The sequence below is a fragment of the Boleophthalmus pectinirostris genome, unplaced genomic scaffold, assembly GCF_026225935.1.
Source record: "Boleophthalmus pectinirostris isolate CB_2022bp ecotype Guang Dong unplaced genomic scaffold, ASM2622593v1 HiC_scaffold_2, whole genome shotgun sequence".
Taxonomy (NCBI): Eukaryota; Metazoa; Chordata; class Actinopteri; order Gobiiformes; family Gobiidae; genus Boleophthalmus; species Boleophthalmus pectinirostris.
In genome coordinates, this window is record NW_026571152.1 from 44412929 (window position 1) to 44438317 (window position 25389).

At 42.0% G+C, this 25389-nt stretch overlaps 1 protein-coding gene across 2 annotated transcripts; it reads left to right on the forward strand.

The window, feature by feature from the left end:
• The first annotated feature begins 655 nt into the window (after positions 1-655).
• On the forward strand, positions 656-24331 carry hacd3 (3-hydroxyacyl-CoA dehydratase 3). Of its 2 annotated transcripts, none has more exons than XM_055155231.1 (11): positions 656-898; positions 7571-7613; positions 7682-7755; positions 10145-10309; positions 13392-13431; positions 13543-13653; positions 14665-14792; positions 17957-18069; positions 23606-23712; positions 23826-23957; positions 24041-24331. In XM_055155231.1, the coding sequence occupies exons 1-11, from the start codon at positions 821-823 to the stop codon at positions 24121-24123; spliced, it is 1074 nt and encodes a 357-aa protein (XP_055011206.1). In that variant the 5' UTR covers positions 656-820; the 3' UTR covers positions 24124-24331. The 2 variants fall into 2 exon arrangements, with proteins under 2 accessions (XP_055011206.1, XP_055011205.1); XM_055155230.1 differs by lacking the exon at positions 656-898 and adding an exon at positions 5122-5220.
• The last annotated feature ends 1058 nt before the right edge of the window (positions 24332-25389 follow it).

Sequence of the window (25389 nt, forward strand, 5' to 3'; positions counted from 1 at the left end):
CCAATCAGAGACTCGGCTGTTAGTGCGGGGGCGGGGCTTATAGCGTTCTACGTCACCCAAAGCTAAATAACCGTGCTGTATATTTATTTTATTTATTTTAATTTATTATTTTATCATTTATATCGGGACTCTGGTGCTGTATTTTTATTTTATTTATTTTTATTTATTATTTTATTATTTATATAAGGTCTCTGGTGCTGTATTTTTATTTTATTTATTTTTATTTATTATTTTATCATTTATATAAGGTCTCTGGTGCTGTATTTCCCAAAGAATTAAATTAATTTCATAATCCGCAGATGTAAACACACTAAGTTTTGTTTGATCTCATCTACTGATAAATTCAGTCTATGATCACATAACCCGAACAAATATATATCAACAAAAAACAACATTTGTAGGTGTGTTTGGAGGAAAAATTATTATTCTGAGGCTTCAACAGAAAGTAAAAGAAAATCTGGTTGTGTTTTGTTATAATTTTAGGTCTATTTCGTTTCGTCTTCTCAAAAAAGTCATTTTTTTTAGACCTGGCAGCTCAGGTAAACAGAAAAAACCCTGTTTAAAAGTGCGTTGTCATGGTTACAGTAGATTTTTTTTCTAAGCCCCGCCCCCCTGGACCAAACCCGTTTCCTTCCTGTCGGGCACGAGCACGTAATCCCTGACAGATGGCGAGCGCGCACGTTCAGACTGTGGAATATTCTGGTTAATACTTTTCTTCCAGCGCGTGCTTCAGAAGATAAAGACACAAAAAAACACTTTAACTGACGCATTTATTTGAAAATCTGATCACAGCGACAGAGTTTGGTGAAAAACGCGAAGTATGCCGCTCACGCCACTCGTGTTCTGGGCCCAGCGGCACGAGGAGCTTTACCTGCGCGTGGAGCTGACAGACGCACAGGTGAGGCAGCGCGAGACCACCGGAACCGAGCCCCTGCTTTTAACTTTAAAGGTGCACTGCGTAACTTTTCCCGTCACCCGCTTCTCTCCACGAAACTGTGATGATCATTCAGAACGTAACACGGGACAGAGTTAAACTTCTGTCTGATATTTACTTCATTACAGATCTTAAAAACACACATTATTACTGGAACCAGGGTCGCCTCTTCGCAGATCTGACCTGTAACTTGACCTGGTGACTCGAGGGGGACCAGACTGTGTCCCAGTTTTGAGCCTGTGTCCAAAGTCCCAACATATTTACAAAAAAACCCCACTGATAGTTTTATACAGAAATGTCCCAGTGTCTCTATTTTGGACCAATCTGATCCTGCGACAGTAAAGAGAAACATAAACTGACATTTGTTTGGGTAAAATACAGAAAATCTGCTTAAAAACGACAAAACACAAAGAAAATGTGACTAAAGTGACTCACATTAGAGCCGAGTGCACAACAGTTTTACTTAATTTTGCACTTGATTCACTATTTTATTATCACCAACCTCCACAAACAAGAGGGACGTCCCAGTGTTTTATTTTGAAAATCTCGTCACCCATTTGTTGACGTTTCCATGGAGATGCAGATTGTTACTCGTGGGCTTCAGATGACGTCACAGAGTTCTATTTATAAGCCAATATTAATGAAAACAGATGAGGGCAGCTAAAATTTAAACGGTTAAAATACAAAATGATGCTGATAGGGATGGGCTTTATTAGTCGACTAATCGATAATTGATCATTAAGGATTTTGTCGATGACGTTCATTTCTAACTGACAAACCGAATGTAGGTTTCTAGATATGAAGCTGCGTCTGACACAAACACTGGAGCTGCGGCCTCAGTCCAACGTTTTGGCTCTGGCTCCTCCTTAGAGATTATTGTACCACTCTGTTTGTTTACAGCACATCAGTGTCCCGGTTTGGTCATGGTGCATGTAAACACACAATCCTGGTTACTCCAATGATCTCTGAAAACATGAACCATCTCCAACACGACACACACACAGAACACACTCACCATCATCATCACCATCATCATCATCCCTCTGGCAAAGAGAGAACACTCATAGACTGCGTTCACACTGCACCTGAAGTGACCCAAATCTGTTTTTTGTCTCTATGTTCCTGTATCTGATCTTTTCATGACGTCTGAACCACACAGATCCGATTTTTTCAAATGTGACCCAGGACACTTGGATCTGTGCTCCTGAAACTGATCCATATCTGATCTTTAACATGTGACTTGAGTGTGAACGGTCAGGTCACATTCATCCACCTACACGTCATCAACAAGACACAAACGTCACTATTCTGCACTGAAGTAGAGAAAACTGTTCATGATCCATGTGACTGAAGTGAAGCACATCTCCACTCACCACAAAACACCACCACCAAAAACCTGCTCCTTCTCCTTCTCAATCTCCTCCTTAAAACAAGTCAGTTGTTCATGTTGTGGCTCCGGTACGAGAGGAACTTTAAAATCTCCAGGTGCTCGATGCTGCGTCCATGTTTGTTCAACTTGTGTAAACACAGAGACGCTCGCTGCGGTTGACGTCGTCGTGTCTCCAGTGTCACATGTGGGACACTTTTGGACCGTTTAATGTTCACACTGGAGTCACATACAAGTCACATTTAACTGGAAATGTGAACAACCTCGAAAAAACATCGGATTTCACACAAAAATCTGAACTGAGCGTTAAACCTGCAGACTGAACTTAGACTTATTCCACTGAGTTGTGAAGTTGAACCGCATCAGTGACACAAGGAAAGAGCTGTTTTTATCAGAGCGATTAGTTTATGTAAATGAGTCATGTGGTTTTAAGTTTAGTTTCTACTTGCGTAAATCTGCATTAAACACATTATAATGTCAAACGGGCTGATGTGGATCTTGAGTGTTTATGGTTTATATGTTGTAAAGTTGCGTTTATTTATGCAGATTAGTAATAGGAATAATAATAATGATGCTTATTATATAAAAACGTTAATGATTTATTGAAAATCAATTGTTAATTCTTCCAACGATCAATTAATAAAATTTCATCAAATGTCCGTCCCTACACGTTGGAATACAGAGAGTTTTACGGTTTAGTTCAGGGGTTAGTGATTATTTTTTCCCTGGGGCCACATGAGAAACAGAAAATATTGCGGAGGCCAAAATTCTGAACTCAATTCTGCAGAATATGAATTGATCGCACACGTTTTGATTCATGTAGTACATCATTTTTAAGTGAATAAAAAACACCTCTTAAATAAAAGTAATGCAGCTTTAGTCCAGGCATGAGGTTAAATTATAAAACATGTTTATTTTGTAGAGATGTAACATTTCCAAATCTCTCTGTACGATATTTATTACGATATTTTGGAGTGGCAATTTTTTAAACTTTAAAATACCTCGACAAGATTTTGGTGTGAAGTATTAATGTCAGAATCTCAAGAATTCAAGTAAAAAACATGTTTCTTCATGTTTGTGCTGAAATGAATCATGGGAAATGTAGTTCCTGATGTTTATAAACTGTTCCTACTAAAGAACAATGTATTTAAGCAAAGAAACTTATAATCTGACATACTGTGACGGCTCTCGATATTATTGTTAGACTTCTGACGATACGATATCACCATATTTAAGTTATTGTTTGTTACATCCATAATATTTTGTGATTCCAAATGAGCTTAAATGAGCCAGTCAGAGTCGACTAAAAGACCGAATGTGGCTCCGGAGCTGCACAAGGCCCAGGTCTGTTTTAGTCACTTACTGAAAATACCAAGTTCAACATTTATGAGTTTAACTTTTGGAGATTTAAAAATAAATCATCAAGTTCTAGAACCTGAAAAACATCAACAACAACAGCAACAACAACAGATGCAAAAGACGTTAACGCTCCAGACTGAAACTGAGAAAAATGACTTCAGAATTTCTGTTTTGTTCAGACTAAAGTAGAATAGTTCCGGCTCTAGTTTCTATAGTGTGTGAAAAATATTGAGCTCAAAATGTCCCTTTGGCCTGATTTGTCACTTCCTGTTCTGTCGAAAACTTATTTTAGGCTCATGACACAAAGAGCGAAGGCACAAACTGACACAATCATTATTATTTGCTTTTGTCCAGACTGATTCATCAGACGGTTTCACTCTGTTTCACTTGGTGGAAACTGTGTGACCTGCAGCATTAGGATTCGTTCACTCGACAGTAGACGTGGACTTTTTAAAATTTAACCAGTCGCTGCTGTTTGGTCGTGACGTTTGTAAAGCTCCAAATCCTGTAGGAAGAAGAACAATAACGTCTTTCCCCGAGATCAAATTCACCAAACATTCTCTTTGTTCAGACTTTAAATCCTCGATCTCGGGAATCGTCGCCAACACAGAATGTCTGTCTCTTCTCTGATTGGCTGGAGCCTGAACTCACACTTCCAGAGTTTTTGAGGGGGGCGGGGCCTCGTCATCCACATTGAGCGACTCTCACCTGGAAAGACTTTTTCCCACTGGACACTTGTCCCGAACGCAACGGAAAGTGTGGAATTTCTTCTACAAATCCTGGTTAAATCCACATTTGTGCTTCGGTTCGTTACAGACTGACCCACTGTTTGTGTCTCGCTCCTTCTGATGCAGAGACACATGTACACACCTGTTTGGTCACGACACACAAACATACATTCAGTTTGTCCATTAAAATTAATGTAATCCATGAAATTCTTAATGATCAATTATCGATTAATCGATTAATCATGCCCATCCCTAGTTCAAATCCTTATGTTCAGCTGTATCATACAAATAAATAGTTTAAAATCAGACATTGTGATTTCTGGATTATTTTTTTTAGATTCTGTCTCTCACAGTCGACATGCACCGACCATGAAACTTTCAGACCCTCCATCATTTCTAAGTGGGAGAAGTTGATTGTTCAAATACTTATTTTCCTCATTGTATAACTGAATACAAAGGTTTATTTATTGAATGTGTTCAGACTCTGAGCCGAGACCACAAAAAAAAAAAAAAAAAGGAGGTGAGAAGTTGGATATGAAAATAAAATATATTTATGAACTAAACCACAAACAAAACACACGAAACAGTTTGTGCCTTTGGCCTTTGCACATAAACTTATTTTAGTCTCATGACACAAAGACTGAGAACAGGAAGTGACAAATAAGGTCGAAGGGACGTGACATGCTTATTCACACCACGAAGGAGGAACTTAGTTTTGACCAAACGCGATGTTCCGGCCGTTCTGCTTTTGTAACGCAGACGAGCAGAACATCCAGCCCAAAGCAATAAAAGATCTCCATGGAAACAAACAGGTGGTGGAGCCTCGACGGTAAAGTTCCGCAGTGCAGCTTTAAGGAAACCAGAGTCGTGACGAGTTCAGTTTTTTTACACAACAACACGACACTTTTCACAAACCGACCTGGAGTCGTGTTTTATTTCATTCACACACGTTTAACGCACAAACCCTCAATGTTCCGCTCTGCTCCACCTCGTGATGTCATCATGTGGCGATACAGGAAGTGCTCCACTGTGTTTTTAAACTCCAAACACCTTCACTAGAATCATCTGGAGCATTTTTTTCAGCTCTGGAATTTCTTTCTTTGTCGATCTCAGCTGAACTAAAGGTAAAGCCGTTCACTTGGAAACTAGCACTTCATGACATCACGAGGTGGAGCAGAGCGTTTGGAGGTGTGGAGATGAAGACAGACTCAAAATAAAGAGTGAAAATAAACGTGTGAATGAAATAAACACGACTCCAGTTCTGTTAGAACATGTTTTCATCTTAGAAGAGTGAGTGTTGTTTTGTGATTCTGAACCTGGTTTTAGACATGGTTTTAGTCCTGGTTTAGTCCTGGTTTAGTCCTGGTCTAGTCCTGCTTTTAGTCTTGGTTTAGTTTGGTTTTAGTCCTGGTTTTAGTCCTGGTTTAGTTTCTGGTTTAGTTTTTCTGGTTTAGTCCTGGTTTAGTTCTGGTTTAGTCCTGGTTTTAGTCCTGGTTTAGTCCTGGTTTCCTGGTTTTTCCTGGTTTTAGTCCTGGTTTAGTCCTGGTTTAGTTCTGGTTTAGTTCTGGTTTAGTTCTGGTTTAGTCTGGTTTAGTCCTGGTTTAGTTCTGGTTTAGTCTGGTTTTAGTCCTGGTTTAGTTCTGGTTTTAGTTCTGGTTTTAGTCCTGGTTTAGTTCTGGTTTAGTTCTGGTTTTAGTTCTGGTTTAGTCCTGGTTTTAGTCCTGGTCTAGTCCTGCTTTTAGTCTTGGTTTAGTTCTGGTTTAGTCCTGGTTTAGTTCTGGTTTTAGTCCTGGTTTAGTTCTGGTTTAGTCCTGGTTTTAGTCCTGGTTTTAGTCCTGGTTTAGTTTTGTTTTTTTGTCCTGGTTTAGTCCTGGTTTTAGTCCTGGTTTAGTTCTGGTTTAGTCCTGGTTTAGTCCTGGTTTAGTCCTGGTTTTTGTTCCTGGTTTTAGTTTTCTGGTTTAGTCCTGGTTTAGTCCTGGTTTAGTTCTGGTTTAGTTCTGGTTTTAGTCCTGGTTTTAGTTCTGGTTTAGTCCTGGTTTTAGTCCTGGTTTAGTTCTGGTTTAGTCCTGGTTTTAGTCCTGGTTTTAGTTCTGGTTTAGTTCTGGTTTTAGTCTGGTTTAGTTCTGGTTTAGTTCTGGTTTTTTTTTTTTTCTGGTTTTAGTCCTGGTTTAGTTCTGGTTTAGTTTTCTGGTTTTAGTCTGGTTTAGTTCTGGTTTAGTCTTTAGTTCCTGGTTTAGTCCTGGTTTTAGTCCTGGTTTTAGTCCTGGTTTAGTTCTGGCTTTAGACCTGGTTTAGTTCTGGTTTAGTTCTGGTTTAGTTCTGGTTTTAGTCCTGGTTTAGTTCTGGTTTAGTTCTGGTTTTAGTCCTGGTTTAGTTCTGGTTTAGACCTGGTTTAGTCCTGGTTTTAGTCCTGGTTTAGTTCTGGTTTAGTTCTGGTTTAGACCTGGTTTTAGTCCTGGTTTAGTCCTGGTTTAGTTCTGGTTTAGTTCTGGTTTAGTCCTGGTTTTAGTCCTGGTTTAGTCCCTGGGTTTTTAGTTTCTGGTTTAGTCCTGGTTTAGACCTGGTTTAGTCCTGGTTTAGTCCTGGTTTAGTCCTGGTTTTTTTTTAGTTCCTGGTTTAGTCCTGGTTTAGACCTGGTTTAGTCCTGGTTTAGACCTGGTTTAGTCCTGGTTTAGTCCTGGTTTAGTTTAGTCCTGGTTTACTGGTTTAGTCCTGGTTTAGTCCTGGTTTAGATCTGGTTTTAGTCCTGGTTTAGTCCTGGTTTAGACCTGGTTTAGTCCTGGTTTAGTCCTAGGGTTTAGTCCTGGTTTAGTTCCTGGTTTAGTCCTGGTTTAGTCCCTGGTTTAGTCCTGGTTTAGTCCTGGTTTCCTGGTTTAGTTTAGTCCTGGTTTAGTCCTGGTTTAGTCCTGGTTTAGTCCTGGTTTACCTGGTTTAGTCCTGGTTTAGTCCTGGTTTAGTCCTGGTTTAGACCTGGTTTAGTCCTGGTTTAGACCTGGTTTAGTCCTGGTTTAGTCCTGGTTTAGTCCTGGTTTAGACCTGGTTTAGTCCTGGTTTAGTCCTGCTTTTAGTTGTGTTTGAACATGTTTTAATCGTTAGAAAAGTGAGGGTTTTTTTTGTGTTTCTGGAGCTTAAATCTGAACTTTTCTCATTGTTTCGTTGCAGAACATTGACGTTGAGGTGAAGGAGAAGGTTCTGGAGTTTCGTGGTGAGTGTGTTTATGTGAACATTATTGTGACATCGTGTTCTTCCTGATAACGGCGTCTGTGTGTGAAGCTCAGGGACACGGTGCCAAGGGTCACGACGAGTACAGCTTCAGTCTGGAGCTGCTTCAGGCCGTCGGCTCAGAGGTGAGAGCTTCTCACGCTTCAGTCCATTCAGACAAACACAGAAACAAACCCAACGGGAGTTTTGTAGATAAAGAAACGTTGTGATAAAAACGTCTGAGCAGCAGAAGAGGAAGAGACGAACTGAACTGAAAACCAGAACTACTTTACCCAGACAAAAGTCAGATCGTACGTGTAATAATATGATTTAAAGTTCATAAGTGCTTTTATTATTCTTTTATTTCTACTTAAGGACCTGGTCCAGCAGAAATAAACAACAAGACCAAAAGTTCAAGTGAATTCATCTGATATAAAAGTGTATTGAACAGATACATATGTACTCGAGTTTATCAAACTGTTGACCTTTTTTCTGTTCCATTTTTGGTTCTAAAGTTCCATCCGTTTTAAACAAACCATGAATGAAACATGGAACAAAAATTATTTCCCAAATTTCAAAGACCCAAAAATCATGTAAATAAATGTTTGTATTTCATCATATCTTGTGTTATTCCATCTTTGAACTGTTGATGAAGGGACAGGATTTTTCAAAAAAAAAAAAGTATTTAAAATGATAAAAATGTTCTTGGAAGGACTGATATATTTTATAGAAATAGTTTCTTTCATTTTAAAGTAATATTAAAGTTTTCAGAAGAAAAAAGTGACAAATGATGTAAAATCCTGCACCTTCTACTTGTTTGTACAATTTTCCCTCCGTTACTTTTCCCTCCGTTACCATGAACTTTCTTAATAAAAAATCTCATGAGTCAAAAAGTCAGAGGTTTTTCAACCTAATCTTGTACCATATGGTAGAAAACTATATGAAGCAAATATTCAAACCAGTTTGTTAAGGATATGGAAGTGAGAACCAAGAGTTATCACTGTTTGGATTTATTGACCAAAAAGTGCTGCATATTTCATTCCCTCTGTTACTGACATGAGATTTTTAAATATTTTGTGAACAACTTGAAAGAATCTCACAGGTTGAACTTGACCCTGTTGGAGTGTAACTCTTTCCTACATTCTGATACTTTACTTATTTCAATAGTTCCTCTAGTTTCTGAATAAGAGACATTTGAATGTCAAAAATCTGACCCTGTTTCCTCCGTTAACACTTGACTGAACCCTTACGTTGTCGGGTAAAACCTTTTGTAAACAGAAATTATAGTTTTTACACAAATCAAGAAAATAAACGACAAGAAAAGCTGAAAAATATGTTAAAAATGAAAAGAAATAGAGAGTTCTGTTTTAGAAAGTTCTGTTGATACTTTGCAGTGACACTGGGGGTGTTCTACATGTGTCTCTATGGCAGAATGTTCAGCAGTTACCACAGTGACACAGATAAAAAAGTGTTTAGATCAGGTGTGTCAAACTCATTTTGTTCCGGGGGTCGGATCAGAAAACTCATGTCATATAAACCCCAAAAATAACAATAAGTTCAAATATTTGTGCAGAGAAACACAAATCTATTACACAAATCTTTTTGAATTGATGAACTCTTTCTTTTACAAAATATTATAATATTATGAACAACCTGAAACTTTAAGAAAAATACAATTTCAACACAAAGTTTGAACATGAACTTGTCTGTAAATAGAATAAGTCCATTTTTGTTGTAAAATCCTGCACTCGGCTCCACTTTTCTCATGTTGGACATTTTTCTGATGAGGGTGTCACGGTCAACAGTCAAAACGATCGTCCTTTAAGAGCGTTTGGAAAGAGACAAGTCTTCATTTGTGCTGCTCTGGTGGGAGGGGCCACGTACAGAGACGCTGGAGACGCTGCTGTGATAAACACCACAGAAAATTAACAACATTTTAGTAGAAAATATAATTCAGATGTTTTAGTAGAAAATCAGCCGAGGGCCAGATTAAAGGTCTTGGAGGGCCGGATCTGGCCCCCGGGCCGTATGTTTGACACCTGTGGTTTAGCTGTTTTCATGTTCCTGTTTGGAGCAGTTCACCTGTTGAAGTTCTAACCAGGTCAGATGTTTATGGTCTGATTGTTCAGATAAAACTCAGATTAAAGTCTAAGTTGAGTAACGGAGCTTCAGACAGAGCAGAGCTGTCGGGTTCCTGCAGTGGACGGGTGGGGGCAGGTGCAAGGGCAGGTGCAGGGGCAGGGCAGGTGCAGGGGCAGGTGCAGGGGCAGGTGGGGCAGGGCAGGTGCAGGGGCAGGGCAGGTGCAGGGCAGGGGCAGGGCAGGGCAGGTGCAGGTGCAGGGCAGGGCAGGGCAGGTGCAGGGCAGGGGCAGGGGCAGGTGCAGGGCAGGTGCAGGTGCAGGGACAGGTGCAGGTGCAGGGACAGGGACAGGGGCAGGGGCAGGGACAGGTGCAGGGGCAGGTGCAGGGGCAGGGGCAGGTGCAGGGGCAGGTGCGTCCACAGTGACAGGAGCTCAGTTGTTCTTCTGTGTTCAGGTGAAGGTGAGGTCGACTCAGCGGCAGGTGAACGTGACGGTGCAGAAGCTGCGTCCGTCCTGGTGGGGGCGCCTCACCGCTCACCAGCGCAAACCCGTGTTCCTCGCTCCAGACTTCGACCGCTGGATCGACGAGTCCGACGCCGAGATGGAAATCCAAGAGAAAGTAAGAACATGTTCTTCTTCTACTGCCGTTTAAACGTGTTTCATGTTGAGTTTTTCAGGCGGAAACTAAAACTCTGAGGCTCAGACTCTAAAACTCTCAAACCCTCCACAGCTGGATCCCTTTATTTAATACAATATTTAGGGGTTTAAATGTCACTTTTTAGCTTTGCTGAACTTAAACACTGTGATTCTACATCAAATATATTTACTTTTGTACAAATGGACGTACTTCTATATTCAATTCAGTTTAAGTTTACTTCTACAGCACATTTAAAACAACTTCAGCTGAACAAAGTGCTTCACATAAAAGTCAAGAAACACAGAAGAAACAGAAACATATACATAAATACAGAAAACATGTGAAAACTACAATAAAATATGATTATATGTACTTCTGTATGATTATATGTACTTCTGTATTAACATCTGTACTTCTGTATTAACATCTGTACTTCTGTATTAACATCTGTACTTCTTTATATGAATATACTGTATTTTCCGCACTATTAGTCGCTCTGGATTATAAGGGGAACTTTTTTCCCAAATAAACGGTGTGGGACTTTAAATGAAACAGAACAGTGTGATGTGTGAGTGGTTTTGTTTGTTTGTTCACGGTGACTCTGGGTGTGTTCAGTTGTGGTGTGTAGGGAGTAGTGTCTGTCGCTGGATTGTCGCCGTGTTCGCAGTGACTCAGTTGTTCAGTCGAGTCTTGAAGCAGGACGTTGCACTCGTGGCTTTTTTCAGTTTGTTCCTGGGTTCCGTTCCTCGTCGGTGTGGAGTGATGAGTGTGTGTGTGCGGTCGCTGTCTGCTCCGTGTGTGTTTGTGTGTTTGTGTGTTTGTAGTTTACTGAAGTCGTGCTGGGACCTGAGTGGGTTCGGGTATGGGGAGCTCTGGATTGTGGCGCGCGGTCGTTTTTTGATGGAGACTTAAGTACAGAAAGAGTAAAAGGATCAGATAAAAAAAAAAAAATGCTGGCGCTACGAGAATAAACATTTAATATTTCCACATTAAAGTCGTAATATTATGAGAATAAAGTCGAAGCCAGAAAAAGTCATAATTTTACGAGAATAAAGTCGTAAATTTATGAGAACAAAGTCGTAATTTCATGAGAATAAAGTCATAGTCAAAATAAAGTGGTAATATTAAGAGAATCTCAGCTGCTCAGAAAGTCTGAACGAGTGGAGAATTTGGAGCATTTGTAAAGGAGAAGAATCCGTGTATCATTTGTTCATTCGACTGAAAAAGTAGCCTACAGAATCAGGACTAAATCAGGTCCGGAACCAAACCAGAAAGACCAGGATTGAGACCGGGACCAGACCAGGACCGAGGCCGGGAACAGACGAGGACTGAAAATGGTTTAGTCCTGATTTAGTCCTGGTTTAAGTCACGGAAATGGGAAACAGCATTTCCATGACTTTAAAATGTGATGTGGGAATATTGCGCCGCATACAGACTGAACCAGGACTAAACCAGGACTAAACCAGGACTAAACCAGGACTAAACCAGGACTAAACCAGGACTGAACCAGGACTAAACCAGGACTAAACCAGGACTAAACCATTTTCAGTCCTGGTCCTGCTCCCAGTCTCAATCCTGGTCTCAGTCCCGATCTGGTCCCGCACCTCGTTTAGTTCTGGTTCAGTCCTGGTTTAGTCCAGGTTTAGTCCTGGTTTAGTCCTGGTTCAGTCCTGGTTCAGTCCTGGTTCAGTCCTGGTTTAGTCCTTAGTCCTGGTTTAGTCCTGGTTCAGTCCTGGTTCAGTCCTGGTTTCAGTCCTGGTTCAGTCCTGGTTTAGTCCTGGTTCAGTCCTGGTTCAGTCCTGGTTCAGTCCTGGTTTAGTCCTGGTCCTGGTTTAGTCCTGGTTTCAGTCCTGGTTTAGTCCTGGTTCAGTCCTGGTTCAAGTCCTGGTTCAGTCCTGGTTCAGTCCTGGTTTAGTCCTGGTTCAGTCCTGGTTCAGTCAGTCCTGGTTCAGTCCTGGTTCAGTCCTGGTTAGTCAGTCCTGGTTTAGTCCTGGTTCAGTCCTGGTTTAGTCCTGGTTTAGTCCTGGTTTAGTCCTGGTTTAGTCCTGGTTTAGTCCTGGTTCAGTCCGGAGGAGCAAATAATGAAGAAAATTGTTCGTTTTCTTATTTTTGGTTTTTATATTGAAAAACAAGTTTCTTCTTCTGCCGCATTTTTCACTTTGACTTTGATTTTATTTTATTCTCATAATATAACTTTGAAATGACTTTATTCTCGTAGCGCCAGCATCTTTTTTTATTTTTTAATCTGACTCTTATACTCCGTCGTACTTAACTATAGTGCAGGAAATACAGTTTTCACTTCTTTATGTTCACAAAAACACCACGAACAGAAAGAATCATTTATTTGACCTGATATTGTGCTTCCCGTTTGTGTTTAGACTGTGAGGGTCCAGCCTGGTTTCTGTTCATGGGAAACACTGATTATGATGTTTTTCTTGTTGTTGTTTCCTTGGAGAAGTTATGGCTTTGCCTGGAAAACTCCACAGTAGAGCATTAACCTTGTGTCTGCCTGGAGACAAACTGGTCCCACGAGAGTTACGTTAACGCTCAGATCTTTGAGGAGGAGACTGGTCCTGTCACAATAATCAGCAGATCCTCTGAGTTCAGCGTCTGAGAAATGGAGCCGTGAGTTTTGGGCTCAGTTTCATCGTGGGCAGTTTTTTTTTCTGTAAAAGTGAAACATCTGAGGTGTTTTTGTGGTGATCAGGTCAGATCTGTGAATAAGTGAATAAGTGAATAAGTGAGTTCTGTGGTTGATCATTGGTTCATTCTGATGTTTATTTGTTGCAGCTCCGACTTTTTAAAAATCTGTTCTGTTTAAAACGGTTTCACTGGATTCTTCGTTTTTTTTCTTTTTATTTCAGGAGTTTCAGTGTTTTCATTTATCAGTTTGTCTCTGTTGCTTCATGAAGTTTGTGTGAAGAGGAATATTTTGGGGGATAAAGATCACACCTGTAGTTGAAATGACACACAGGGTTTAATGCTGCACTCTGGAACATTCCAAGCAGAGTCTTCGTGTTCCTTCGTGCAAAAATCATTAAACTGTTTTTTTTTTCTTCTTCAGGAGCGGAGAAAAACCAAACCGCCTCGACAGCAGAGTCACTGTGAGTACTGCAGTCTCATCAAACTCTTACGCTTTAGTTTTACTTTAAAAAAAATATAGATTTCTACTTTAAATATTTGTTTAATATTGTTTTGTTTTTTTTATCTTTCAGTTCTTTCAAACTTTAAAACCGGGTTCCTTTTGGTTTATAATCTTGTTCAGTTTCTCGGTTTCTCGTGGATCTTCGTGAACATGACGCTGCGTGTGGTTTTAATCGGACAAGGTAACAACTTTAAAGCTGCACTGCGGAACTTTTCTAGCGGAGGGTCCGGTACCTGCTTGTCTCCATGGAGATGCTGTTGCTCTTCCTGGAAAGTTCCATGTTGTGACATTAAACACATACGGCCGGCGTTTATGTATTAAAGGTTTTTCTGTTGCTCAAAAACACATCAGTCGTTCTGTGGACGGGGGGGACGCCTCTCCACAGATCTGACCTGTAATCAGTGTTGGGAAGTTTACTTTTAAAATGTAATCCCCTACAGATTACAGATTACACATCTCAAAATGTGGTTTGTAACGGAATCCATGAAATTACTTAAAGTGAGTAATGTAATCTGATTACTCTGGATTACTGGATTTACTGTAGAGAAACAAAGACTAAGAAATTAAGAAAAAACTAAGAAGTTTTATCTGATAAAAGAAAATAAAAAAGCCCAAACATCACTTAACCAAATAAAAAATATTATTGATAGAAAATGAGGAGACACGTCCACACAGCAGCTTTAGTCCTGTTCAATCCTGTTTTAGACCTGGTTTAGTCCTGGTTTAGTCCTGGTTTAGTCCTGGTTTAGTCCTGGTTTAGTCCTGGTTTAGTCCTGGTTTACCTGGTTTAGTCCTGGTTTAGTCCTGGTTTAGTCCTGGTTTAGTCCTGGTTTATTGTTCGGCAATGAGTGGAAATAAAGGAAGAAAACAAAAAAAAAAAGGGGTATTAGCCCAAAATGTGAAAACAGTAAAATCCCTCTGTTTAATCCATTTATTTCAACCAAGTAACTGTAATCCAATTCCCACTCACTGAAACAGTAACTGTAACTGAATCCAGTTACTCATCATTTGTACTCTGATTATGTAACTTGAGTACATGTAATCTGTAGAGCTGTAACCTGCTCGTCTCCCTGGTGACAGACGCTTTCATCTCTACTGTGGAATATTCTAAACCAAGCAGATAACATCTCCATGGAGACGAGCAGGTGCTGAACCCTCCACTGTTTGTTGTGTTCAACTGTGTCTTGTGCAGATTTCCTGTACGACACGTTTCACTCCACCTCAGACGTGATGTTCTTCTGTCAGACTCTGGCGTCGCTGGAGGTTCTGAACGCAGCGTTTGGTTTGGTCAAAACAGGAGTCGCCCCGACCCTCATCCAGGTGAACCACAGACAGAACCACAGACAGAACCACAGACAGAACCACAGACAGAACCACAGACAGAACCACAGACAGAACAACAGACAGAACCACAGACAGAACCACAGACAGAACCACAGACAGAACCACAGACAGAACCACAGACAGAACCACAGACAGAACACACACAGACAGACAGAACCACAGACAGAGAACCACAGACAGACAGAACCACAGACAGAACACAGACAGAACCACAGAACACAGACAGAACCACACAGACAGAACCACAGACAGAACCACACAGACAGACAGAACCACAGACAGAACCACAGACAGAACAGACACAGACAGAACCACAGACAGACACACACAACAGAACACAGACAGAACAGACACACGGACAGAACCACAGACAGAACCACAGACAGAACCACGGACAGAACCACAGCACAGACAGAACCACGGACACAGACAGAACACAGACAGAACCACACGGACAGAACCACAGAACCACAGACAGAACCACAGACAGAACCACAGACAGAACCACAGACAGACAGAACCACAGACAGAACCACAGACAGAACCACAGAACCACAGACAGAACCACACAGACAGAACCACAGACAGAACCACAGACAGAACCACAGACAGAACAGACAGAACCACAGACAGAACCACAGACAGAACCACAGACAGAACCACAGACAGAACCACAGACAGAACCACAGACAGAACACACAGAACCACAGACAGAACCACAGACAGAACCACACAGAACCACAGACAGAACCACAGAACCACAGACAGAACCACGGACAGAACCACAGACAGAACCACAGACAGAACCACGGACAGAACCACGGACAGAACCACACAGAACCACAGACAGACAAACCACAGACAGAACACAGACAGAACCACAGAACGGACAGAACCACACAGACAGAACCACAGGACAGAACCACAGACAGAACCACAGACAAACACACAGACAGAACAGACAGAACCACGACAGACAGAAACACACAGACAGAACCACAGACAGAACCACAGACAGAACCAGACAGAACCACAGACAGAACACAGAACCACAGACAGAACCACAGACAGAGACAGAACACAGACAGAACCACAGACAGAACCACAGACAGAACCACAGACAGACAGACAGAACACGGACAGAACACAGACAGAACAGACAGAACCAGACAGAACAGACAGAACCACGACAGACAGAACACACAGAACACAGAACCACGGACAGAACCACAGACACAGACAGAACCACAGACAGAACCACAGACAGAACCACAGACAGAACCACGGACAGAACCACAGACAGAACCACAGACAGAACCACAGACAGAACCACAGACAGAACCACAGACAGAACCACAGACAGAACCACAGACAGAACCACAGACAGAACCACACAGACACAACCACGGACAGAACCACAGACAGAACACAGAACCACACAGAACCACACAGACAGAACCACGGACAGAACCACGGACAGAACCACGACAGACCACAGAACACAGGACAGAACACAGACAGACCAACACAGAACACAGACAGAACCACGGACAGAACCACACAGACAGAACCACAGACAGAACCACAGACAGAACCACAGACAGAACCACAGAACCACAGACAGAACTGCCGAGTCCCAAGATCTACAACGAATCGTTTTAAAAGGAGCTTCGTTCGCGCTGCTGTCAGATTTATGAATAAACTGTGTCTGTTTATCTCAGTTTTTGTTCGGTTGTTTTGAAATAATCGTGTTTTTATATATTTAATATTTATTCAGATTTTTTGCCAAGTCTGATACATGAATTTAACTAATTGTTTATGGAACAAACTGTTCTGCTCTGGACATTTTATTCCGACAGAACAGGACCTAAACCAGGTCTAAACCAGACTAAACCAGGACTAAACCAGACAAACCAGTGAACCAGGACTAAACAGGTAAACCAGGACTGAACCAGGCTAAACAGGACTAAACCAGGACTAAACCAGGACTAAACCAGACTAAACCAGGGACTAAACCAGGACTAAACCAGGTCTAAACCAGGTCTAAACCAGGACTAAACCAGGACTAAACCAGGACTAAACCAGGACTAAACCAGGACTAAACCAGGTCTAAACCAGGACTAAACCAGGACTAAACCAGGACTAAACCAGACTAAACCAGGACTAAACCAGGACTAAACCAGGTCTAAAACCAGGACTAAACCAGGACTAAACCACTAAACCAGGACTAAACCAGGTCTAAACCAGTCTAAACCAGGTCTAAACCAGACTAAACCAGTCTAAACCAGGTCTAAACCAGGACTAAACCAGGTCTAAACCAGACTAAACCAGGACTAAACCAGGACTAAACCAGGACTAAACCAGGACTAAACCAGGACTAAACCAGGTCTAAACCAGGTCTAAACCAGGACTAAACCAGGGACTAAACCAGGACTAAACCAGGACTAAACCAGGACTAAAACCAGGTCTAAACCAGGACTAAACCAGGACTCTAAAACCAGGACTAAACCAGGACTAAACCAGATCTAAACCAGGACTAAACAAGGACTAAACCAGGTCTAAACCAGGACTAAACCAGGACTAAACCAGGACTGAACCAGGACTAAACCAGGACTGAAACCAGGACTGAACCAGGACTAAACCAGGACTGAACCAGGACTAAACCAGGACTAAACCAGGACTGAACCAGGACTGAACCAGGACTGAACCAGGACTGAGTGTTGGGCCCGTGTAGACCGTCAGGTGACCGCAGGTGAAAGGATGAGTGCAGAGCTTCATGCTCCACGTCGCCCGATCGCGCTTTTCGGACACCCTGCTCCACGGGCTCGGGGTTCTCTCAAGTCCAAGATTAGTCCTGGTCCAGTCCTGGTTCAGGTCTCTGGAGGACAGGCCTGTAGATCATGAGCCTGTGCCGTTTGTTTTCGTTGCCGATCGCTCCAGTTTGACATTTAAGTTGTGGGCGGATTCATCAAATCGATGACGTCGTGAATCGCATAGACACGACTGGACACGTGGAATCCAGCTCCAGATTCACTCCTGTAACCCGCTGGCCTCATGAGCTTCATTTGACTGGAGCTTTACACGGTCCCTCGCTCTCTGTCTCGCTCTTTCTGTGACGTGTTTGTGTTTTTTTCCCGCAGGTCGTCGGGAGAAACTTCATCCTCTTCGTCGTCTTGGGGAGTTTGGAGGAAATGCAGAACAAACCCGTCGTGTTCTTCGTCTTCTTCCTGTGGAGCGCCATCGAGATCTTCAGGTGAGGAGCTGCTGAGGGGGGGTTTCTACACGCACGTCTGTGGTAGAATGATCTGCAGTTGCCGTGGAGACAAGAAAAAAGGTTTAAGATGGGAAAAAAAGAGCGAGAGCTTCATTTACACGTTAGACGTGAATCTCTTCTGTCGCGGTTTTCAAATCTCTTCTCGTTCAACTTTAGTTTTTGACAGTTTGAGACGTTGACATTTTATTAGATTCAGTTTTTAGTCTTGTTTTATTTTTAGTAGCTGATGCTTTTAGTCGTTTGTTGTTTTGTTTTTATTAGATTGTTTTTTGTCATGTTGTTTGATTGTTTTTATGAGATTATGTTTTTAATTATGTTGTTTTATTTTTATTCGATTTAGTTTTTGGTCAGATGTTATTTTGTTTTTATTAGATTATGTTTTATTGTGTTTATTAGGTTCTATTTTTAGTAATGTTTTATTGTTTTATTATTTTTTATTAGATTGTTTTTGTCATATGTTTAATTTAATTCTGTTGTTGCAGTTTTAACCCTCACTCTGTCCTCGGGGTCACATTGACCCAAAGACACTTTTTTCCTTCCCGCTCTCTCGGGGCGGCTCAGTCAGACCCAAAAATTAATTTTCAAATAAATTTTCTCGCCAGGCAAGAAAATACATTTTTGGGTCTGATTGACCCGCCCCAAGAGAGCGGGAAGGAAAAAAGTGTCTTCAGGTCAGTGTGACCCCGAGGAGAGAGTGAGGGTTAAAAACAACACAGACTGACTGAAGTGAGTTTATAAAGTTGCAGTTGGTGGAGAAAAAACAGAAAACATATTTTTATAATTTCCCTGCACTTCTCTTTTTTAAACGAGTCCGGGTCCTGGTCCTGGTCCTGGTCCTGGTCCTGGTCTTGGTCCTGGTCTTGGTCCTGGTCCGGTTTAACTGCACAGATCTTCTGACCTGTTCTAGTTCAGCTCAAGTCCTTTAAAACTGAGTGAGACTCAAGTCCAGGAGAAAGTGTTTGTTTCTGATTGTGTGTGTGTTGATTGTGCGTTTGTTGATTGTGTGTGTTTTGTGTGTTTGATTGTGTGTTGTTGATTGTGTGTGTTGATTGATGTGTGTGTGTGTGTGTGTGTGTGTGTTGATTGTGTGTGTGTTGATTGTGCGTGTGTGTGTTGATTGTGTGTGTGTGTTGTGTTGATTGTGCGTGTGTGTGTGATGTGTGTGTGTGTGTGTGTGTGTGTTGATTGTGCGTGTGTGTGTTTGTGTGTGTTGATGTGTGTTGTGTGTGTGTTGATGTGTGTTGATTGTGTGTGTGTTGATTGTGTGTGTGTGTGTTGATTGTGCGTGTGTGTGTTGATTGTGTGTGTGTTGATGTGTGTTTGTGTGCGTGTGTGTGTTGATTGTGTGTGTGTTTGATGTGTTGTGTGTGTTGATTGTGTGTGTTGTGTGTGTTGATTGTGTGTGTGTGTGTGTGTGTGTTGATTGTGCGTGTGTGTGTTGATTGTGCGTGTGTGTGTGTGTGTGTGTGTGTTGTGTGTGTGTTGATTGTGCGTGTGTGTGTTGATGCGTGTGTGTGTTGATTGTGCGTGTGTGTGTTGATTGTGCGTGTGTGTGTTGATGTGTGTGTGTGTGTGTGTGTTGATGTGTGTGTGTGTGTGATGTGTGTTGTTGTGTGTGTTGATTGTGCGTGTGTGTGTTGATTGTGTGTGTGTTGATTGTGCGTGTGTGTGTTGATTGTGTGTTGTGTGTGTGTGTTGATTGTGCGTGTGTGTGTTGATTGTGCGTGTGTGTGTTGAGTGTGTGTGTGTGTGTTGTGTGTGTGTTGATGTGTGTGTGTGTGATGTGTGTGTGTTGATTGTGCGATTGTGTGTGTGTTGATTGTGCTTGTGTGTGTGTTGATGTGTGTGTGTTGATGTGTGCTTTGATTGTGCGTGTGTGTGTTGATTGTGTGTGTGTTGATTGTGTGTGTGTTGATTGATTGTGTGTGTGTTGATTGTGCGTGTGTGTGTTGATTGTGTGTTGATTGTGTGTGTGTTGATTGTGCGTGTGTGTGTTGAGTGTGTGTTGATTGTGTGTGTGTGTTGATTGTGTGTGTGTTGATTGTGCGTGTGTTGATTGATTGTGTGTGTGTTGATTGTGCGTGTGTGTGTGTGTGTGTGTTGATTGTGTGTGTGTTGATTGTGCGTGTGTGTGATTGTGTTGTGTGTGTGTGTGTGTGTGATGTGTGTGTTGATTGTGTGTGTGTGTTGATTGTGCGTGTGTGTGTTGATGTGTGTTGATTGTGTGTGTGTGTGTGTGTGTGTGTTGATTGTGCGTGTGTGTGTTGATTGTGTGTGTGTGTGTGTGTGATTGTGTGTGTGATTGTGTGTGTGTGTTGATTGTGTGTGTGTGTGTTGATTGTGTGTGTGTTGATTTGTGTGTGTGTTGATTGTGTGTGTTGATTGTGCGTGTGTGTGTTGATTGTGTGTGTGTTGATTGTGTGTGTGTTGATTGTGTGTGTTGATGTGTGTGTGTGTGTGTGTGTTGATTGTGTGTGTGTGTGTGTGTTGATGTTGTGTGTGTTGATTGTGCGTGTGTGTGTGTTGATGTGTGTGTGTGTTGATTGTGCGTTGTGTGTGTTGATTGTGCGTGTGTGTGTTGATTGTGTGTGTTGATTGTGTGTGTGTTGATTGTGTGTGTGTGTTGATTGTGTGTGTGTGTGTTGATTGTGCGTGTGTGTGTTGATTGTGCGTGTGTGTGTTGATTGTGCGTGTGTGTGTTGATTGTGTGTGTGTTGATTGTGCGTGTGTTGTGTGTGTGTTGATTGTGCGTGTGTGTGTTGATTGTGCGTTGTGTGTGTGTGTTGATTGTGTGTGTGTGTGTTGATTGTGCGTGTGTGTGTTGATTGTGCGTGTGTGTGTGTGTGTGTGTGTGTGTGATGTGTGTGTGTGTTGTGTGTGTGTTGATTGTGTGTGTGTGTGTGTGTGTTGTGTGTGTGTGTGTGTGTGTGTGTTGATGTGTGTGTGTGTTGATGTGTGTGTGTGTTGATTGTGTGTGTGTGATGTGTGTGTGATGTGTGTGTGTGTGTGTGTTGATTGTGCGTGTGTGTGTTGATGTGTGTGTGTGTGTGTGTGTGTTGATGTGTGTGTGTGTGTTGATTGTGTGTGTGTTGATTGTGCGTGTGTGTTGATTGTGTGTGTGTTGATTGTGTGTGTTGATTGTGCGTGTGTGTGTTGATTGTGCGTGTGTGTGTTGATTGTGCGTGTGTGTGTTGATTGTGTGTGTTGATTGTGTGTGTGTGTGTTGATTGTGCGTGTGTGTGTTGATTGTGTGTGTGTGTGTTTGTTGTGTGTGTGTGTGTGTTTGATTGTGCGTGTGTGTGTTGATTGTGTGTGTGTGTTGATGTGTTGTGTGTGTGTGTGTGTTGTGCGTGTGTGTGTTGATTGTGCGTGTGTGTGTTGTGTGTGTGTGTTGTTGTGTGTGTGTTGTGTGTTGTGTGTGTGTTGTTGTGTGTGTTGTGTGATGTGTGTGTGTGTGTGTGTGTGTGTGTTGATGTTGTGTGTTGTTGATGTGTGTGTGTGTGTGTTTGATTGTGTGTGTGTGTGTGTGTGTTGTGTGTGTGTTGTGTGTGTGTTGATTGTGTGTGTGTGTGTTGATTGTGCGTGTGTGTGTTGATTGTGTGTGTTGATTTGTGTGTGTGTGTGTGTGTGTGTGTTGATGTGTGTGTGTGTGTGTTGATTGTGCGTGTGTGTGTGTGTTGTGTGTGTTGATTTGTGTGTGTGTGTGTGATTGTGCGTGTGTGTGTGTGTGTTGATGTGTGTGTGTTGTGTGTGTGTGTGTGTGTGATGTGTGTGTGTGTGTGTTGATGTGTGTTGTGTGTGTGTGTGTGTGTGATTGTGTGTTGTGTGTGTTGATTGTGCGTGTTGTGTGTGTGTGTGTGTGTGTTGATTGTGTGTGTTGATGTGTGTGTGTGTTGATTGTGCGTGTGTGTGTTGATTGTGCGTGTGTGTGTTGATTGTGTGTGTTGATTGTGTGTGTGTTGATTGTGCGTGTGTGTGTTGATGTGTGTGTGTGTTGATTGTGTGTGTGTGTGTTGATTGTGTGTGTGTTGATGTGTGTGTGTGTTGATTGATTGTGTGTGTGTTGTGTTGATTGTGTGTGTGTTGATTGTGTGTGTGTTGATTGTGTGTGTGTTGATTGTGTGTGTTTGATTGTGTGTGTGTTGATTTGTGTGTGTGTGTGTGTGTGTGTGTGTTGATGTGTGTGTTGATGTGTGTGTGTGTGTGTTGATTGTGTGTGTGTGTTGATTGTGCGTGTGTGTGTTGATTGTGCGTGTGTGTGTTGATTGTGCGTGTGTGTGTGTTGATTGTGCGTGTGTGTGTTGATTGTGTGTGTTGATTGTGTGTGTGTTGTGTGTGTGTGTTGATTGTGTTGTGTGTGTGTGTTGATTGTGCGTGTGTGTGATGTGTGTGTTGTGTGTTGATGTGTGTGTGTTGATTGTGCTGTGTGTGTGTTGATTGTGTGTGTTGATTGTGTGTGTGTGTGTTGATTGTGCGTGTGTGTGTTGATTGTGCGTGTGTGTGTTGATTGTGCGTGTGTGTGTGTTGATTGTGCGTGTGTGTGTTGATGTGTGTTGATTGTGTGTGTTGATTGTGTTGTGTGTTGTGTGTGTGTGTGATTGTGTGTGATTGTTGTGTGTTGTGTGTTGTGTGTGTGTGTGTTGATTGTGCGTGTGTGTGTGTTGTTGTGTGTGTTGATTGTGTGTGTGTGTGTGTGTGTTGATTGTTGTGTGTGTTGATGTGTGTTGTGTTGATTGTGTGTGTGATTGTTGTGTGTGTTGATTGTGCGTGTGTGTGTTGATTGTGCGTGTGTGTGTTGATTGTGTGTGTGTTGTGTGTGCGTTGTGTGTGTGTTGATTGTGTGTGTGTGTTGATTGTGCGTGTGTGTGTTGATTGTGTGTGTTGATTGTGTGTGTGTGTTGATTGTGCGTGTGTGTGTTGATGTGTGTGTGTGTGTGTGTTGTGTTGATTGTGCGTGTGTGTGTTGATTGTGTTGTGTTGTGTGTGTGTGTGTGTGATTGTGCGTGTGTGTGTTGATTGTGCGATTGTGTGTGTTGATTGTGCGTGTGTGTGCGTTGATTGTGCGTGTGTGTGTTGATGTTGTTGTGTGTGTGTGTTGATTGTGCGTGTGTGTGTTGATTGTGCGTGTGTGTGTGTGTGTGTGATGTTGTGTGCGTGTGTGTGTTGATGTGTGTGTTGATGTGTGCTGTGTGTGTTGTGTGTGTGTGTGTTGATTGTGTGTGTTGATTGTGCGTGTGTGTGTGTGTGTGTGTGTGTGTGTGTGTGTGTGTGTGATTGTGTGTGTGTTGATTGTGTGTGTGTGTGTGTGTGTTGATTGTGTGTGTGTGTGTGTTGTGTGTGTGCGTGTGTGTGTGTGTGTGTGTTGTGTGTGTTGATTGTGCGTGTGTGTGTGTTGCTGTGTGTGTGTGTGTTGATTGTGTGTGTTGATTGTGCGTGTGTGTGTTGATGTGTGTGTGTGTTGATTGTGCGTGTGTGTGTTGATTGTGCGTGTGTGTGTTGCGTGTGTGTGTTGCAGGTATCCCTTCTACATGTTGGCGTGTCTGCACACACAGTGGCGGCTCTTGACTTGGCTCAGATACACCGTCTGGATCCCACTTTATCCTTTGGGAGTTTTAGCTGAAGGTTCGTTTTATTCAAATGTTAAACTCAGACTTTTCTCTGCTCGTTTGTGACTCTCTGTGTGTGTGTGTGTGTGTGTGTGTGTGTTGTGTGTGTTTGTGTGTGTTTGTTTTCAGCCGTGGCCGTGGTTCAGTCCATCCCCATCTTCGACGAGACTCGACTCTTCAGTCTCCCGCTGCCAAACGCCGTGGGAACATCCATCAAGTTTTCCTCTTTCCTTTACATTTATCTGATCGTCATGTTTGTGGGTGAGCTCCACATGCTCCATTTTTAACATTTTATCGTCCGTGTTTGTGAATCTCAATCATCAGGTGTTTTTTTCGCTCTGCAGGTCTTTTTATCAATTTCAAACATCTGTCCAAACAGCGGAGGAAGCGCTTCAGTGCCAAGAAGAAGAAAGCCCATGGATCTTAACTCCACTGCGGTTTATGTTTTTAGATTCATATTTGAAAATGTGAAATTGTTTTAGGACTGAACTTGTGTTTTTAACATAAAGATCTGATGAGTTTCAGGACATTTTCATGACCAGTGTGTGTTCAAAGTACCAGACTTTTATAAAAATCTGGTACTAAATCTGAATATCCAAGTATTTTGTAACAATAAACACAACAAACACTGTAAATGTGTCGAAAAGTTTATACAAAACATAAAAATATATGTACAAGTTTAACATCAGAGGGCGACTGTTTCATGACACAAACATCAGGTTTAAATACAAAAAGTTCCATTTTCATCTCTGACATTTACACGACTGTTTAAAGTCTGGACACGTCACACGTCCTCAGAGTTTGTTTGTTTGTTTGTCTTCTGTGTGTAAAATGTAGAGAAACAAACTTATGAAGATACATGGAAATATACAGCAACGAAAACAGTTCCGTTTTTTTAGATTTCATATTCACCCTTTGCTTTGTGCAGCTCAAACCCTCGTGCTTCAGGATAAAGTCCCTGAAATGGTTTTCAGTTCACAGCTGAGCCGTGTCGTGGTAAAAAAAATGCCAAAAGTGCAAACCAAAGCAAAGGGGAAAGTTCATTTTTTTCATTAAAACAAAGTATTTTGAGTTGTTTTTGGTTGTTCACATGTGTCCTTCATAGTTTTGATGCTTCAGTGTAAAGAATCCAGGAAATAAAGAAGAAACAACTGAAAGTGTCCAAACATGTGGTTCTGGTGCTGCGTCGGCTGGAGGAGTCCGTGTGCGTCGGTTCTAGGGATGGGCATGACTCGTCGATTAATCGATAATTGATCATTAAGAATTTCATGGATTCCATTCATTTTAATGGACAAACTGAATGTATGTGTGTGTGTCGTGACCAAACAGGTGTGTACATGTGTCTCTGCATCAGAAGGAGCGAGACACAAACAGTGGGTCAGTCTGTAACGAACCGAAGCACAAATGTGGATTTAACCAGGATTTGTAGAAGAAATTCCACACTTTCCGTTGCGTTGGGACAAGTGTGAGTCCATGTGCACAGTGGATAAAGCAGCACATATGTTTCTGTGTCCAGTGGGAAAAAGTTTTTCCAGGTGAGAGTCGCTCAATGTGGATGACGAGGCCCCGCCCCCCTCCCCCCGTACGCTGTCCTGGTTTTGACAAACACAAATCTGGTCACACTGACCTGTATTCACCTGAGTCATGTCTTTTAATCCAACACAAGTTGAACCACATCAGCGACACAAGAGCT

Bases quoted from the DNA above. Each gene is read 5' to 3' on its own strand.
- hacd3 (XM_055155230.1), top strand. From the start codon at position 5,137: ATGTTCCGGCCGTTCTGCTTTTGTAACGCAGACGAGCAGAACATCCAG. The intron at 13,432-13,542 runs GTGAGTACTGCA...TTTATCTTTCAG, and splicing joins GCCTCGACAGCAGAGTCACT to TTCTTTCAAACTTTAAAACC. The intron at 23,958-24,040 runs GTGAGCTCCACA...TTCGCTCTGCAG, and splicing joins TCTGATCGTCATGTTTGTGG to GTCTTTTTATCAATTTCAAA.